This window comes from Zonotrichia leucophrys, chromosome 5, assembly GCF_028769735.1.
Source record: "Zonotrichia leucophrys gambelii isolate GWCS_2022_RI chromosome 5, RI_Zleu_2.0, whole genome shotgun sequence".
NCBI lineage: Eukaryota > Metazoa > Chordata > Aves > Passeriformes > Passerellidae > Zonotrichia > Zonotrichia leucophrys.
In genome coordinates this window covers 58,911,785-58,929,694 of record NC_088175.1, presented here as the reverse complement: position 1 = coordinate 58,929,694, position 17,910 = coordinate 58,911,785, and the positions used below count along the sequence as shown (strand labels likewise).

Below are 17,910 nucleotides of genomic sequence, written 5' to 3'. Positions count from 1 at the left end.
CATGGAATCACTTGGGTTGGAAAAGCTCTCTAAGGTCATCAAGTCAAACATTAATGTGACAGTGTCATCTTCACCACTGTCCCCTGTCCCCAGGTGCCACATCCACACAGTTTTTAAACCCCTCCAGGGATGGGGACTCCATCACTGCCAGGGCTGACAACCCTTTTGGTGAAGAAATTTTCCCTAATATCCAACCCAAACCTGCCCTGATGCAAACTGAGGCCATTTCCTCTTGTCCTGATGTTTGTGACCTGGGAGAAGCCACCAACCCCACCTGGCTGCAACTTTGATCTTCAGGTGCAAAGAAAGGAGGAATTACTGAGGAAATATTTACTGACTAGAGCAAAACTGACTCCAAGCAGAGAAGGACAGGACTGCTTTGATGCTCTGTTGTGCACAATTTGATTACTTCCCTCGTGTACAATGTTCCTTCCTTTTCAAGCACAGCAAGACTGTTTAATGCTGGTTAGGGCTGACAGCTGAACTCCTGCCAAACTCAGTCTGGAGCTTAAACAAGGAGCCATTTCCAGCTTTTTATGTTTCCTAAAAGAGAACTTCACCCCAAATATTCTCCTTATTCCCAGGAGGTGCAATTTGGGCTTGCCCAGACTGAATTCTACCAGAGGCAAAAGAAGGATTAAGATGTGATAAAAGAATGTCACTTACCTTGCCAGTGCCAGGTTGCCAGGCAAGCCTGCAGATTGATTTAGCATTTATCACATCATTACATTTCTGCAGCAGCAGCCAGCTTGTCGTGCATGTCTGAAAACAAAATTTTAAAAAATAAGCTTTTTAGCTCAGCAAAAATCTGCTGGTTAGGACAAATTCTTAAAGGATTTGAGTGGGGGAAAAAACCAGAAGGAAGAAATATATCTGAACTGAAATAATCTCTTTTATAAAAATACAGTAGTACATACTGCCTTAAAAATAATTTGTCAATGTAGCCCTGAAACTATTTTAATGACAATAAAACTACTTGTAACAGAAATAAGATCACAGAACATGCATTTTTAACCAAGTACAGAACAAATGAGCCCATCTATTATTAGGTTATAGAGAAATCTGGCCAAAATGCATTTGTCAAACCCAGATCAACTGCAGCAAGGTGACACAGCACTGCCTGAATATGGTCCCTGCTGTAGAAAGAATGAATGGCTGTAATCTCAAATCCCAGCACAGATTCATGCATCAAACTGCCCCAACCCTGGAACATTCTCAATGTAATTTCCCCAGAAGGCAGCCACTGTCAGTCTGGAACGTGAGATTTCACACAACTATGCTTGTGTCATAAAAAAGTAGCAAGCCACAAGTGTGGGGGGGATATTTTCAACTGCACTTACAGGAATAATTCCACAGGGATTCCTATTCCAGTCACTGGCATTTAGCAAAACTAATTCCATACCCATATGCAGAACTGCCTTATTAAAGCCTTCACCTGAAATTCTCAAGTTCCTTGGAGTTCTAAGAGCAGAGGCTAAATGAGTTTACTACAGTTAATAAATTGTTTATCATAATCAAAATTCCTCAGTGCTGAAATTCTGAAATGAGGACTCTGATGTCAGTTGCTATCCTCATTTTGTCCTTGGCACTTAGAGTGTTGGCCAATTAGGAGAGATGAACAGAAGGAATCAGGGATTTCACAGGCAGGAAGAACAAAACACAGCTACCCAGGCAACATTTCATAATCAGGTTTTGGAATTTCTCCCAGAAGCAGAGAGAAGTATTCTGTGAAGTGCAGCTAGATTTCATCCCCAAAAGGAAAATCCTACTCCAGGAAGGTTATTTCAGTCCAGCTCTTCCTGCTGTCTGTGAAATCCTGGATTGCTTAGCAAAGATTTCACGTGGAAAGGGCAGCCTTTACCTGATCTGCAATGCTCCAGACTCTGACAGAACCGTCACAGCTCGCCGAGGCCTCGGTGAGAGAATGGAGTAAACAAATTAATAATTAAAGACATGGAGAAATTAATGCTGCAGAATTGAAAAATCCCTATAACCGATGCCACACACACAGGATACACAGGCAGTTTTAAGAAAACCTTCCTGTTTAAACCACTTTCAGATTTAAAACTTTCCAATGCTGTCAATCTTGGAGCTGTACTCAGCTCCAAGCTGCTGTAATTACAAACCCTCATATTTCAAGTGAGCTATTTATTTGCAAAAGAGGCTCAAAATTAATGTTACATATCTTTAGTGAGGCACCTTTTCTCCTCTAAATTAGATTCCAGAAGAACACAGACAGTAACTGATTAGCAAAGCAAAGACTGAGTTCTCCTGGGAGGCAACAAGTTGGGACAGACTCCATCACCAGCAAGGTCAGATGAAATGAAATTGTCTCATCTGCCCAGCCACTGGTTGGATTTTTTGGTAAAAAAAAAATCTAATTTTTTTCTCCCCCCAAGGAAAATGAGATTCAAAGCAGAAAGCAAATAAGAAAAGTTTATTTTTACCAGGTAAACATTCTTGGGGTCAAAAGAAAGGCTTAAAACAGGAGCATCATGTCCTCGAAATGTTTTCTGCTTGCTGCTATCAGTCACCTCCACAACTTTGATCATAAAGTCACTGCAGATAACAATGACATAAAATTGTTAACATTGCTATTAACAATGACAAATTATGGTTTTATGGCAATAAAAATAGGCATTAAACATCTTTTGGGGAAACTACAGCTCTCAACAGTCTATATGATGTAATGGAAAATGAGAATCCTGAGGATTGTTACAACAGAACTCAGGCCAGACGGGTTTTAGCAGAAAATTATTTTTGTTCATGTCAAAATCCATAAAATATGGTTGTTTATTGAAAAAGATATTATGCCCACACAGACCATATATCTCTTCAATATAATATTCTACATGATCTCATAAAAATCTCTGCTGAGATATCAGAGAGCTGATGATTTAACAAGAACTATCTACTGAGTGGGACCAATATTCATTAATATAATTATTTGGCCAAGTATCTTTTAAAAATAAGATGGTGCAAGTAGGTTATTTTGTGTGACTTTTTAACAGGATTTTTAAGACTATTTAGTGTATCAGACACAATAAGGGAATTGTAACAATTTCATTCCTTCTTCCAAAATTGCAGCCAATGCTGCAGTTTAAGTCACAATATCAATCCTAACTCCTAAGGCAAAGAACTCCTGTGATAAACTTCCAGTACCATTCCCTCTGAAACTTCATTGCAATACCCTCACAAATTTCATTTTAAGACCTAATTCTATAGGGTTAACCATTACTTTTAACCTTTTTCATGTAGCTCATGAGAACTTTAGCAGCCAGTTGGATGTTAAATTTATATACAACTGAAGTTTGAAGATTTCATGTAAAAATGGAGAAATCTGGGACAAATAAAAGCAATTCTTCTCAGCTGCACTCCCACACTTCATGGCTTTCACCATTCTCCTTTAGGGTTACACAAAGACCTCACTGAGGGGTGGCCTGACACTCTTGTGAGCTCTTTTTCCTGAAAACGTGGGAGCCCCAGCCAGGCTGCAGCAGTTCTGGGGGGTTATAAAAGTTTTAGAAACAGCAAAGAGTTTGCTGTCTGCCTAATCTCTCTCATCAAAGCTGGATCCTGGGGCAGAGCTGTTCTCTCAGAACAAGCACTGGCACAGGGCCCAAAGCCATGATCCCTGTCAGATTTGGAGATTACATTGTTACTGCCCAGCCTCCCCGTTCTGCTGGAGCTGCTGCCAGAGTTCACAGTCCAGCACGTTCATCCAAAATGCTTTTCTGGTTCAATTCACACTCAGAGGAGTCAGGAAGCAGATCCCTGCCATCTCCCCTGTGGAGCAAAATTCCAGAAGAGAGGCAAGCAGGCAGTTTGAATTAGCTATGACTGCCCAAAGAGTTCACCAAATCCAATTAAGAATCACCTGAGCCTTAAATACACAAAAAACCCTCAAAAAACCCATTGCCTGTTGGCTATTTTGCTTGCTCTGTTAAAGCACTAGAGTATATTCTGCAAAAGCACACATGCTGCCCTAAGAAAAGAACTAAACTACATATTAAATTCCCCTCAGGCAAGTCTTGAAAGTGTCATCTGTTATCATTTGGCAGATCAGTGATGCTTATGCCAGAGAATGACTCAAAGCTCTCACACAAATCAGAGGCAATCTAACTTTTAGATGTGCACATTCATCTGCAGCCCCACGATCCTGAGCAGTGGGGACATCATCCTCAGCTCCCTGTGACAAAACCATCCCTGAGAGGGGACATCCAGAAAGGTGAACATTTGAGCTGAAAACACTCAAGGCTCCTAAAGAAAAGAAATTATTTCACAACACCACACTCCCATATAAAACTACTCGGTGGATCAAGTATCTCCCAGAGCATTGTTTCCTAAACTCCTCTTCATTCCTTTCTTCCCCTCCACCCCCTTGAAGGCATTTTCCAGCCCTCAGAGGTTGGTGGGTTCATGACCTCGTTGGTAACAACCAGCCTGGGAGGAAATTTCCAGATTCTGAAGGGCAGCAGAGCTTTTGCTCACACATTACCTGGAGCCAGCAGCAACTTTGGTGCCATCAGGACTGAAGGTGACGTGGTTGGCAGGCATGGTGAAACGAGTGAGGATCCCATCTGGAGCTCCCTCAGGAAATGTGTGGATCTGGACAGTGTTGTTGGAGACTGCAGTGATCAGCCTTCCATTCTGACAACAAAATCAGCCACAAAATCTGTCACTTAAAACACATTTATGCCACAGAGACAAAAATCCCACTCTGATGCCCCAAATATTTTGTCAAATTATTCATTTATTTATTCATTTCATTCATTTATTCATTCATTGATTTATTCATTTCAAAAAGGTCTGATAGTAAAAGTAGTACAGGAAATACTCTTTAACTTATATTTTTTCCACCCAAAAATATAGACAACCATAGTAACTTTAATAATTTATCACTTTAACCAAACTAACTGGCATGATATTTAGATCTGCTGCAGCATCAGGAGAGGGCACCCTTGGACTGGAATTCTCAGTTAAATTCCACCAGGGAAAGATGAGAAGTTCATCAACTATAGCTCAGTTCTTTGCAGAAAACAGAAGGCAGATGTTTACTAAAAATTAATCCAGATTTTTAAAAGTGCAAAGTAAAAGAAATAATTATCCCATTCTTGGAAAATAATACCTGTTTGAGTGACAATACTATTCCCCAGTTGTACACAGCAGTAAAACTTTAAAATAAATATAAATAAATGCATTATTTTCCTTTTTATTGTGTATTTTTATAGGGGAGGCAGTATTGTGGTTGGGGTTTTTTGTTAAGGTATATAAAATTATAGTAAAAAATCCTGAAGGTAAAGGAAACAGCAGTCAGTAGTGAATAACCAAAAAAAAAAAAAGACTAGATTTATTACCTAGATTACAACATCTCAAAATAGTCCCTCATTGCATTTCATTAATGATGGGTAATTTTTGAAAAAGGATTGCCTGACATTTAAGTCTCCCACTGCTTAAAAATAAAAGATCCCTCAAAGAAAAGCACCTTTTTCAATTTTTCCCAGGATTTTTCCTCATCTATTCTTTAACAGATTTAGCAATTTCTGGCTCTGCCACTGATTGGCTAAGAGAACCCATTCAAGTCACCTCACTTGGTCTGTGAAACAATAATTAATGTGATGGAAATCTACAGCAAAATACCCTAAAAATCAATGATGAAAATAGATTTTACAGGTATATGAGGTATGTAAAAAAGGACATTAGAAAGAGGATTCCATTAAGGCAGTAATTCTGAATAAGACTTCACATTATAATTCTTATAATGCAATACAAATATGTTAATACTCATTTATTTCTTCTTTCATACTCCTCTACAAAATCACAAGTAGTTGAAAAATTATCTTAAAATTTCTCTGTATCACTGCCAGGTTAAATACACAATATTTGTAGAACTGATGTAGACTTCTAGAAGTTTTTTCTTCTAAAATTGCCACAAAGACATTTTAGACCCACTATGATTAATGTAATATAAAAAAAAATTGGACACAAAGGAAATAATGTGACAATTCTCAAGCTAAATACATGAACATGCATAGTAAAAATAATTATTTTCTATTATATAAATCTTCTCACTTCAGGGACACGGGGTCAAAGGCATCTTTAGGCCAAACAACAATTTTGAGAGCAAAACATCAACCAATTATTAAAAAAAAATGTTACCAAACCATTACTCACTTTGTGAAAGCAAGTTTTGATTAATACAGATTATAATTCCTTGGACTTTGAAACGGGCCCACATAAAACAACCTCTTGGCTTTCTTCCTAATACTTGATGATCACATCCTATGCTGGGAAAATTCTTGCAACTCACATGGTGAGAAAACACTGAAACAGCTTAAAAAGTTCACTGAATAATTAGCTTAATCTGCTGGGTTTGTTTCTCAGAAAGGAGATCAAAGTCAGAAATTAATAGAACTGAATGTGAAGGAAGAGGAGGAGGAAAAAAAAGCATTACAGAAGTTTGGTGTAAGTTATAATTCCTCTATAACTGTGTATGGGGTAGAATGAATTGTCAGAGGTAATTCCTGTTTATTGTTACCCACAGAGGCAGCATCCCTGAGCTGGCAGATCCAGAATCTGGAGGAAGATCCAGAATCTGGAGGAAGATCCACAACTGTGAGGAGCTGTGTTAACAACCCTACCTTTAGAGCACATGAGTAGGCTTTTTCTCCCACATTAATGGACTTTGGATCATCATCATCCAGGTTTTCCCAAATCCTAACATCTCCATCACTGCCACAAGTCACAATGCAGCTGTGGAAAGACACAGGATTTGTTAACATCCAGGAATCTGCATCCTTTTTGAAGCATTTGGTTGGAATGCCAAACAAGGCTTTTTGTGGTTTCAAGGGATTGTTACCAGACCATCTCTTATGAACTGTCTTTGCAATGATAATGAACTTAAGAAAGGAATAAAATTATATGAACTTTAACCATAACCACTATATAAGTGTTAGAACTTTAACCATAACCACTATATAAGTGTTATAAGAGTTTGTTTTGAGAGGGCTTGGGGTTTTTTTAGTTTACTTTTTAGTCTATAAAAAGGTATTTCTAAATATATAGTTTATATTTTAATACTAAATATATAGTTTGTATTTATACATTCAAGAACTAGCACAAGGAAGAGATGAAAATATAGCAATCCCAATATTGCATTCCTTCAACTATATTTTTAATTTCTTAGTGCATACATAAACGTATTTACTCCCACACTACACTGATTTCTGCTAAAATCTATGAAGTCACTCTCATAAAATGTGCACATAGAGTTTTTAAATATATAATACTTACTATATATATATATATATACACATGGGGATATATTTATATATATGCTTATATTTAAGTTATAAATCAATCACTTCTAAAATCAGAGCACCTAAATATGTCACACAGCCAGTTGTCAGCACAGGCAAAACCCAAAGGATTTCTTGGACCATGCCAGGCCATAAATCCATCCCAGTGTCTCACACAGCAGCACAGGCTGATATAGAAATCATTCAGATCAGAATAATTCAGATTGAAAAAGCCCTCTAAGATCATCCAGTCCAACCATTCCCCCAGCACTGCCAAGGTCACCACCAATCTGTGTCCCCAAGTGCCACATCCACAGAGCTTTTAAATCCCCCCAGGGATGGGGACTCCACCACTGCCCTGGGCAGCTGTGCCAATGGCTGACCACTCTTTCAGAGAGGAAATTTTTCCTAACACCAAACTGCTGGGAAAGCATCAGACAGGAACAAGCCCAGGCCTCTCTTGGCTCTGTTACCTGCCGGTGTCATCGAAGCAGACATCGGTGTGTCCCTCGGTGTGGCCGTACCGCATTGGCTTCTGCTTTGATGGCATCTCTGCTCCCACCTGTCTGCTCATGGACAGGAAAAAAGAGGAGAAATAACATCAGTTAAAGGGAAACACTTTGGGAAGAGCATCAGATGGGGGAACAAGGTGAGAGCTGCTGGGACATCCACCTGCAGGGATGGGGACATGGGCTGGGACACAGGGTGGGAGATGAGGACACTGTGGGGATGAGGACATGGGAATGGGGATATCCTGGGAGGGGAGCAGGGGACACATGGTGACATCGCAGGGATGGGGGCACGGGAATGGGAGATAAAGACACACTGATGAGGTCATGGGGACAGGAGATAGGGACTCTGTAGGGATGATAGGGATGTAGGACGATAGGGACACTGACATCGAGGTGACGGGGACACAGGGTTAGGGGGAGCCACAAGGATGGGGGCATCAGGAAATAGACATGGGGATAGGAGATGGGGACATTGGATATTGCGGGGATGAGGGACACGCTGATGAGGTCACGGGGTGGGAGATGGGGACACTGTAGGGAGGGTGACATTTCAGAGATGGGGATATCGCGGGGATGGGAGATGGGAACACCGTGAGGATGGGAACAACAGGGATAGGGGGTGTGAGCATGGGGACACCGTGAGGATGGGGACACAGGGATAGGGGATGTGAGCATGGGGACACCGTGGGGATGGGGACACAGGGATAGGGGGTGTGAGCATGGGGACACCGCAGGGACGCGGGCCCGGGTTACCGAGGCCCGGAGGGGCCTGGCACGCCGGGGCCTCTCCCTCGGCCGCCCCAGGGCAGGCCGGACAAGCCGCCCGCCGGACCCCGGCAGGGACCCCCGTTCCCCGCGGCTGCCCCCGCTCCGGAAAGGTCCCGCAGGGTCCCGGTGGGGCCGCAGCCGCCATCCCTCCCTGTCCCTCCCGCCGCTCACCGCGGGCCCCGCCGCCCGTTCGAGCCTTCCCGCGCCCGCCGCCGCCGCTCCGCCCTCGCTGGGCCGGGCCCGAGCCGTCAGCGCCGGGGCGGGGCCGGGGCGGGCGCGGGGCGGCCCCGGCAGCGGGGATGGCGGCGGCGGCGGCCGGGTGAGGGGCCGCGGCTGGCAGCGCCGAGCCCGCCGGCACCGGCTGGGGACAGGGACAGAGCGCCGGCCCCGCGGGGTGAGTTGGGGCCGGGCCGGCGGGGACGGGGCTGAGGGGCGGCAGGCGGGGGTGAGCCGCGGAAATCGGGGTCTCCTGTCACCGGCGGGGCTCGGGGCTGCGCCCTGTCAGTCCCCGGGGGGCTCGGACCGGGTCTCCGGTCACCGGTGGGGGGTGGCCGGGGGCCCGCCCTCTGTCACCGCGGTGCTCGGAGCGGGGTCAGCGCTGTCCCCCGGGGGGACTCGGTCCCGGCTCTGCTGTCACCGGGGTAACTCGACAAGGAGCTGAGCTTTGTCACCGGGGGAGGCTCGGTCCGGGCTCTGAGCCGCTGTCAGTGCCCGGGGCGGCTCGGGGCGCTCAGCCCGAGGTCTCCGGTCACCGCGACGGGATCCGGTCCGGGGTCTTCGCTCTGTCACCGGGGGTTCGGTCTGTGTGCTTCCCCTCTGAAAAACCCCGTGCCCGACGTGTGTACCCGAACGTAAATAGGGCACATACATTCCCAGCTTATCCTTCTGTGTATGGATTTAATGGCAGCTCCTCCAGAGGCACAGGGGAAAAGCCTCTGCCCTCCGCCCCCCTTTGGGCAGCACCCCCATAAAAGCCGGGCTGTGCTGAGCCAGCCGCAGGACCTGTCCCTTTGGAGATCCTTATGGTCATTATGGAATTACTCTGGAATTCCAGCCATCCTGATGCCTCTGCGAGGTGGAGTTGACAGCAGTGGTAGTCAGGCAGGTAGTGATTGCACTGCAAAAATCATTCAGTATTTTTTTTTTTTTGGCTGAAAAATAGGAAGAACATCCTGGCTGATCTCTCAAAGGATTAAAAAAATGCTAGAATTGAGCATACCTGAAATAAAGAGGGAAAAACAGCGTTATCTGTTTTCCCTTCATGTAGCCTTAATGATCTGGCCCAGTTTATTCCTGTTTCTAAGAAAAAATTGCTTCCAGGAAAAGCCCTTTCATCTTCAGTTTTGTTCTGCAGCGGGGTTATTGGTTGTTGGGGTGAGCAGAGTGATTTATTTATATTGGAAATGTGTTTCTCTCTAACACTCACATTGCTGGTAGTTTCATGAATGAATAAGTGGCAGGATTACAAAGCAGGCACATTCTTTAAAAAATTATAGAAATATGGCCAGATTTCATTATTAAACCTCGTGGAAGCTGTGTAGAGACATGTTTTCCATGGGTGTATCCTACATATTTCAGTAAATCGTGATTTCTGGCGAGGATAATGTGTTCTAGAGAAATGATTCGGAGCTGAACTGCTTATCAGATGAGTGGGAAGACCAAGCTATTCCTGCTGCAAGCCGCTGCCTGGGATGGAGACAAATGCCTGTCAAATGTGTTTATTTTCCTTAATCACTTTAATTTTCAGAGTCTCCGATAGAAACTGCACTTAAAGTGTTTTGCGGTACAAAAGCCATTTTACATTCGCTTCTATCTAACAACGAATTTCCTTGTCTGGAGGTGCTGCCTTGCTGGGATCACTCTTTGAGGAAAAATGGGGGGAGGTTTTTCAGGGGGAGGCTTTTCAGGGGTGGTCACTTATCCAGGGCACTGCAGGCTCTGTGGCTTGGTCCGGAGTGACACGACACCAAATGCAAAGTTAAAGAGTTTAAATCCGGTCGGGAACTGCTGCTGCTGCCTTGATTATTAGGTGTGAGTGGCTGCGAGCCGGGAATTGCTGCTCTCCCCTCGGTTTCTGGGTGGAGCACGGAGTGTTGGTCATGGACCATAAAGCTTTCACTGATTTAGTGCTGGGGAGGCTGCTGAGCTTTGCCTGCATCTCTCCTGCCACGCTTAATGAGCAGAGCTTCATTAAGGCAGGAGATAAAGCAGCCCTCACCTCTGGCACCTGCTGCCAGCTCAGTTCCACCTCCTGGGAGTGAATAAAATATCCCCCGTGTTGGGGTTAGCTGGGCATGGCCCCCCTTCCTCCTACAGTTCTGGGGATAAATCAAAGGTATTTTCAAAGAAGAAATATTTAGGTTGCAAATGGTACCTTTAGAAACTCTTTTTCTTTTGTGTGTATGTGTGATAATTGCTTTAATTTGCTGTAAAGGCCTCTGGAGTCAAGCTTAGGTATTTTTAGATGGTGTCATAAATCAAAGCAAAGCCAGAACTGAATAAAAATAATTTAAGACAAAGGAATTGAGATTTATTGTTATCCTTAGTAGGTTGGGAAGGTCAGGTTTTAAAATGTAGTCTTGTGGCCAAAATCTAATTGGGTGAAATTAATGAAAGCAGCTTGTGACCAGTGAGATTTCGTTTTAACTTTTATGTAAGTTATGAAAGAAAAAGTACTCCAGTTTATTGCAGCTTGCTCTTCTCTCTCAAGATTTTATCAGCTCTACAACATCAACTTCCACAACAATTCCAAAATTGATTCATTGTTCTTTGTGAGCCTTCTTTTGTTGTTTAATTAGAGGGACAATACAGCAACGCTTTGTGTGCTTGGGCAGAAAACTTTCCAAGTCCTTCCTGCACTAGGAGGGTTGTGCAGCATGGGAGCACCAGAGAGGCGGTGGGACCTCCATCCTGGGAGCTTTGCAGGACATGGCCAGGCCATGCCAGGGCTCCCCTGAGCCCACGCTGGCAGCAATCCCACTCCAAGTGGGACGCTGGGCTGGAGACCCCCCACCATCTGCTCCTTCTTTATACAGAAAGGGAAGCAGCCTGATGGAAAGAACTGTTGGGCTAGAGGCAAGGATCCAGCAGTTTAGGACAGAAGTATTTGGTTAAAGCAGTTCAGTGTTCAAGTATTTATTGAATAAATGAAAAAAAAAGGCTGTCTACATGTATGGTATTGATTATGTCTAATTATTGATTAGACATATGGTGAAGCTGTCACTGTCTTGTCACAGCTGTGGGTTGCAGCCTAGCCCTGGCTAGGAGGGAATATTGTTATCCCTCCAAACAGCACCTGGATATTGGTTTTAGTCTGGGTTTGAAGTCTCAGGGTAGAGGCATCAACTCCTGAAAGAAAAAACACTTTGTCTGCAGACAAGAGAGAGGAACCTCTGAAAGAGGGAGCACAAAACCAACAGCAAAAGCCACCCAGCTCTCTGCCTGTCCTCAGGGACTGTAGTGTGGCAGTGCTGGGTAACCTTGGACTACCAGCTGGGTCCTGTGGCCCCAAGTGAACCCTGCTCATCCCCCCATGTGTTTTATCTTTGCTGTTTCCTTAGGGGAAAGGGTTCCCAGCATAAGGGTTTTGTCAAACCTGCCATCATCGGAGATGCCTGAGGCGCCCCTTTTGCAGGCAGAGCACTCATTATTTCTCCCAAAAAGAGCTCAGACCTGATGTGTGTGAGCTGCACAGTGCTGGACTCCTCCATTTAACCTTCCCCTCTAGGGAAAAGTACACTCTGTGTTCCTTCTCTTTTATCCTTGCCCTCCTGTCCTGCTCTCCCAGCAGCGCTCCGGCGTTAATGGAGGTCCGTGGCATTTCCCTGGGATGCTGCAGTGAAAGGAAGAGCTGCCTTGGATGGATGGCCCCAAGTGATAACAGAGCACTGAATGCCTCCCCTGCCCTTTATGCCTTCCTCTTCCTGACACTTTAATTATTTTTGCTCCCCATTTTATTGGTGGGGCTGTGAATCTCTGACCCAGAAGGGTGTGAAGGTGTGATCCCTGGCTGTAATGCCAAACTGTGGGATTTGGGAGGCAGCTCTCCCATTGGTATAACACATGGTCAGGTTCAAACCTGGCTTTAGTAGGATGACATCCCTTTTTTCTTCATTAGTTCCCTGCTCTTTTCACAGCTCTGGTGCTCTGTCTGATTAGCAGTTGCTGCTGTGACGTGGCAGGAGCAGCGCCTGGGCTCCAGCAGCCCTTCAAACCCCAGGGAAGCAGCTCTGGCTAATGGTGCGTGGCCTTGCAGCATCACGTGCTGCTTCCCCAGCTTCTCTTGCAGGGTTCAGGTACCACTAATGATTCATGACAGCAGAAAGGTACAAAGGGGAAGGTGGCTTTACAGCTCAATTCAACAGCAGCACAGAAATTCCATAAAAACCAAGCTTGTCTCAGTTGGAAGGCTGAAGTTAGGAGATAACAGGCACTTCTGGGCTTTGTATGTTTTGCAGTTTTTAATTAAAAACCCAAAATCTGCATGTTCTTATTCCTTATATGGGCTGGATGAGCAGAATGAGATAATTGAAGGTTTCAAAAGCAATTACAAACTGTCATATCCTAATTTTTAAGTACTTGACTTTGCAACCTCAGTGATATCTCTCTCTCCAATTAAAAATCCCATATATAGACAATTAACGTGTTTTACTACAGGATGAATCTAAAAACTTTTTGTCTTCAGTGACTTCAGGCTATCACCAGGGTAAATGAGATTGCTTTTTTCCCCTCATTTTTTTGAATTGTGGAGAAAAATCAGTGTTTCACTCTAGGTATTGCTGGATGAAAAATATCAAGGTTCCAAAAGCAATGAATGAATCAATTCTGGTCTAAATAAAGATGTCTCGAGTTTCATATGCACATGTTTCCTTTCTCCTGTCTTCATTGTGTCTCGCCATGCTTTTACTGAAAAGCAATTTGCAAAACCCTCTAGTTTAATCTTTGATTTGTAATTGCTGAAATATGGACCCTTCCCTGTGATTCCTCTTGGTACCAGTGAGGTGATATTCATCTGCATTGCTCTGATGCCATTTTTCTTCCCAGCATATTCCCAATATTGAACCTATCCTCCCTTCCTTCTACATTTCTTCATCTCCTCCCTTCCCCTGCCTTTTTCCTTTCCCCCACAGCTCTCAGGTCTGCGGGTTTTAAATAAGGAATGCAATGTGAAAAATTCCTGGGTGAAAGTTCCATCTGGGATGCATTTGGCCCACAGATTGCATGTGAGCCTTTTGGCAAGGCTGTCTTGTTCTTTTACTGAAAGCAGAGGCTCCAACTCAGCCTGCCTGTGCAGAGCAGCCCCGGGGGACTGCAGAGAGGTTGTGTCATGCTGGCTAATCCTGATGATGAGAATGGATTGAATGGAGAGAGGAAGTGGATGCCCTTTTCTTTTCCTGCTTAGTATTTACCATGTCAATTAGTTGTAAAAAAAAAATGTCCAAAACCCCAAAAAAACACAGAAAAACCCACAGCTGAAAAAAAAAGCCCCGGTGCAACAGAGGAGCTGTGCATGGTTTTGGTGCAGAAGCATCACAGAATCATAGAATATCCTGATTATGATAAGTGATGGGAAATATTTCTGCATCCTGCCATGCCTCAGGGGGTACAGCATCCATACCATATTGCTATCTATGTATCTTGAAAAAATCCTGCTCCACTTTCAACTGAGTAATCAAAAGAGGATTTTTTTCATCTTTTTTTCAAAGTGCAGCAGTCAAAAGGAAACCTCTTATCTATCTGAGAATTCAATATAACTTTGGAAACAAAAGAAAATGAAATCAGCAACTGTAGGTCTCAAAGCAACACTGATTTTAATAATGTAAACTTCCTTCTCTAATGAGTAATAAGCAGTTCCATCTTTCACAGCCTTTTAAAATTGCTTTTAGTAAGGGGCTGGATTGTTTTAATCCTTTTCAGTATGTAAAGCCCCAGATATTTCAATCCCTTAGGGCCTCAGTATTTCCTAGCTCCCTTCCTTTGAAAAGGCAGAGGAAAACAGCTTTCAGAAAACTGACAGAATCTGTGACTGATAAAATTTAGGGGTTTTGTTTTTTTTTTTTATCCTGAAAGTGACCCAAAAGTGTCAGTTAAGAAAAAGATCTCTGGCATCCCATCCTGTGGATTAGTAGCAAACAGGCATATCATCTAGGTACAGTAGCTCTTTGTACTCTGACCTACTTGTTTCTGTTCTGGTTTGTTCCTTCTTGAAAGGTTATTTGGAAGAGATGCAGGATTTGCTCCCTGAACAGCTAAAGCAGTATCACCTGCCCCAGGAAGGGTTTCCTTCTGAAATGGGCCCTGGCACAATGGGGCTGCCAACGCCTGAAACGTTCTGCTCTGCTGCATAATCAGAATGAAAACTCAACAAATACGTTAAGGTAGTTTTTTTCTGGAGGATGCTTTTCCCAAGGAAGGGTTAAGAGAGCTTTTTCTGGAATCTTGTATTTGTGGGGTGTGCTACTGAATTCACCTCAATCACATGATTTTTACATGGTCAGCAATGAATTGTCACTGTTGTCCTGTACCCACCAGCCCTGCTGTTGCATTGTGTGTGTGCAGAGCAGCTAACTGAGCTGTGTTTTCTTTTTCCTTAGATATTTCCAGAAAGTGCCTCGAGGAAGCTTCCTTATGTAGAAAAAGCCCACAAGAAACACAGTGTGTGCTTCCTGGCAGCTCGTGAAGCAAAGCTGTCACAATGGCAGAGAACAAGGACAGCAGCGCGAAAAACGCAGATGTGAGGCCCAAAAGCAGCCGGAGCAGGAGTGCAGACAGAAAGGATGGATATGTCTGGAGTGGGAAAAAGCTCTCCTGGTCCAAGAAAAGTGAGCATTGCCCTGATGCTGAAACAGCAAATGCTGCAGGAAGGTCGGGGACTAATTTAAGGAGCCAAGAGAGGAAGTACAGCTGCTCGTCCATCGAGCTGGATCTAGACAGGTCCTGTGGGCACAGGTTTTTGGGGCGCTCTCTCAAGCAGAAGCTGCAGGATGCTGTGGGTCAGTGCTTTCCCATAAAGAACTGCAGCAGCCGGCACACCTCAGGACTGCCATCCAAAAGGAAGATCCATATCAGTGAGCTGATGCTGGATAAGTGTCCTTTCCCTCCTCGCTCAGAGCTGGCTTTCCGCTGGCACTTGATCAAAAGGCACACGGCCCCTATAAGTCCAAAGGCAGAAGAATGGATAATTGCAGATTTATCCCAGCACGAGGAAAGGGAGGACCAGCTGCGAGACGAGGAGATTGCCAATGGGGGGATGGACTCTCCCTCCCAGTCCTGTGACTTCACTGACAGCAGCTCCTCTCGGGGGGACCCGAGGCCCGAGCTGGTGACAGGTAAGGTGGCAAGGAGCAGCAGGGATGAGAGTGACATGGACTCCGATGATGAAGTCATAACCCTGTGCACAAGCTCTCGGAAACGAAACAAGCCCAAGTGGGAAACGGATGACGAGCTGCTGCGGATGGAAACGCCCCCGAAATACCACACCCAGATTGATTATGTCCACTGCCTAGTGCCAGACCTCCTCCAGATCAATAACAACCCCTGCTACTGGGGAGTCATGGATAAATACGCCGCCGAGGCGCTGCTGGAAGGGAAGCCAGAGGGAACGTTCCTGTTGCGAGACTCTGCCCAGGAGGACTATTTGTTCTCCGTCAGCTTCCGCCGCTACAGCCGCTCCCTCCACGCCCGGATAGAGCAGTGGAATCACAACTTCAGCTTTGATGCCCATGACCCCTGTGTCTTCCATTCTCCTGACATCACGGGGCTCCTAGAACACTACAAAGATCCGAGCTCCTGTATGTTCTTTGAACCACTTTTATCCACTCCCCTGAACAGGACCTTTCCCTTCTCTCTCCAGCATATATGTAGAACGGTCATTTGCAACTGTACAACTTATGATGGTATCGATGCACTTCCCATTCCTCCCTCGGTGAAGCTGTATCTCAAGGAATATCATTATAAGTCAAAAGTTAGAGTGCTCAGGATTGATGTACCAGAGCAGCAAAGCTAGAAAATATTTTTGTGAAAGAAATTTTCTCCCAACAGACAATAGTATGTTCAATCTCTTTTCCTTCTAGGTTTTTTTTTAATAGCGACTTGATTATTTTTTCTTTTTCTGGATATTATTTACCACCCAAACTAGTCTCTGTTTAAATGTACTTTTGAGTCTGCACAGCTCTCTTTTTTAGAAATTATATTCATTGTGGGCTTTTGGTACTGTCCCTAGGCTAGAGTTTTATGGAATTCCAGGTAGGCTTTCTGGTATTTCTATAGATGGATAGACATTAGATCTAAAACCCCCTGAAAATCAGTTTTGAACTTGATCTGTCTTTTCTATTGTAGTTGACACGTGTTGCTGACATGATTGAAATAATGCACTGTTAACTAAAGATTGACTCATCTGTATTTTCTGCATTTCTTTTAAAATGAGTGCTCTAGCCTCTGTGTCTGTGTGTCTGTCTGTCCCTATCCACTGCAGTAAATTCGTCAGTCTATTTCTAACATTACTATTCCAAGCAAAATGAAGTTTGAAAGAGGATATGATCTTTCTATAAATATATCAGGGGACTAAATACCAGGGAGAGGAAAAACAATTCAAGTTAAGGACAACACTGAGTGCAGGAACAAACATGTATAAACTGGTCCTGGAAAGGTTTTGGTTGGAGAGGAGGAAGACTCATCGTCGTCAGAGCAGCAGGGTTCTGGAAGAGCTTTTCATTTTGTGTAAGAGCAGTAAAAAGCAAACTGCTCATAAACTGGGATTTGATCAGTGTCTGGAAGAGATAATCATGTAGTTACTTATGATAGATGGGGCTTGGACTTGGGAACTCTGTTTCTGTGTTACTGTTGCATTATATGAATTACCCAGTTTTTGCTGTAGGAGCTGCCGCTGCTTAAATGATAAAGCACAAGGGTGGGAGGGTGGGAAGGAAGATATTTCCTTTAAAATCTGCATATTTAACCATCTGATTCTGCATGGTTGAGCCTGAGGTGATGGTGAATAACTTTCCTACTTTGTTAGTAGGGGGGTTGTTTTTTTAATAAGTATAATTTAAAAAGAAAACAACTCTGCTGATTTTCTTGCAATGTGAAGCATTTGGCCGAATGGCTTCCTGCCAAATTCCATGTACGGGAAAACCCTGCATGGATAATGCTCCTAAAAGCATTACTTACATTGCATGGACAGGCAGATCTGCTGTTGGTGGAATCCCACGGGGCTCAGTGGATGTGGGTTCAGGCAGGAAGCTCCAGGCTGGCCTCGGGGTGCAGCTGCAGGTCTGATCCCTGTTCCTGCTTTATCTCCTCTCCCAAACTGGGCTCAGAACGCCTCTGCCAAA

The 17,910-nt window shown here is 44.2% G+C and overlaps 2 protein-coding genes across 6 annotated transcripts in view; one reads left to right on the top strand and one right to left on the bottom strand.

Moving 5' to 3' along the window:
- Positions 1-8,811, bottom strand: part of WDHD1 (WD repeat and HMG-box DNA binding protein 1) — a 28,577-nt gene extending 19,766 nt beyond the window's left edge. For 2 of the 3 annotated variants that reach the window (XM_064715899.1, XM_064715901.1), the window contains exons 1-7: positions 8,750-8,811; positions 7,772-7,864; positions 6,642-6,753; positions 4,499-4,650; positions 2,448-2,559; positions 1,862-1,912; positions 667-762 (exon numbers count right to left, since the gene is read on the bottom strand). In XM_064715899.1, the coding sequence (XP_064571969.1) occupies positions 667-762; positions 1,862-1,912; positions 2,448-2,559; positions 4,499-4,650; positions 6,642-6,753; positions 7,772-7,848 (600 nt within the window). In that variant the 5' untranslated portion in view covers positions 7,849-7,864; positions 8,750-8,811. Of the gene's footprint in view, positions 1-666; positions 763-1,861; positions 1,913-2,447; positions 2,560-4,498; positions 4,651-6,641; positions 6,754-7,771; positions 7,865-8,563; positions 8,626-8,749 lie in introns of those variants that run through there. The other variant, XM_064715900.1, reaches the window with a different exon arrangement.
- Positions 8,812-8,865: 54 nt separating this feature from the next.
- SOCS4 (suppressor of cytokine signaling 4) lies at positions 8,866-17,456 on the top strand. Of its 3 annotated transcripts, XM_064714413.1 has the most exons (3): positions 8,894-8,972; positions 14,789-14,955; positions 15,172-17,456. In XM_064714413.1, the coding sequence occupies exon 3, from the start codon at positions 15,273-15,275 to the stop codon at positions 16,581-16,583; it is 1,311 nt and encodes a 436-aa protein (XP_064570483.1). In that variant the 5' UTR covers positions 8,894-8,972; positions 14,789-14,955; positions 15,172-15,272; the 3' UTR covers positions 16,584-17,456. The 3 variants fall into 3 exon arrangements, with proteins under 3 accessions (XP_064570482.1, XP_064570483.1, XP_064570484.1); XM_064714412.1 differs by lacking the exon at positions 14,789-14,955 and having other exon boundaries at positions 8,866-8,972; XM_064714414.1 differs by lacking the exons at positions 8,894-8,972; positions 14,789-14,955 and adding an exon at positions 10,785-10,913.
- Positions 17,457-17,910: the final 454 nt, after the last annotated feature.

Excerpts from the sequence above, each read along its gene's own strand:
- SOCS4 (XM_064714412.1), top strand. The coding sequence starts at position 15,273 with ATGGCAGAGAACAAGGACAGCAGCGCGAAAAACGCAGATGTGAGGCCC.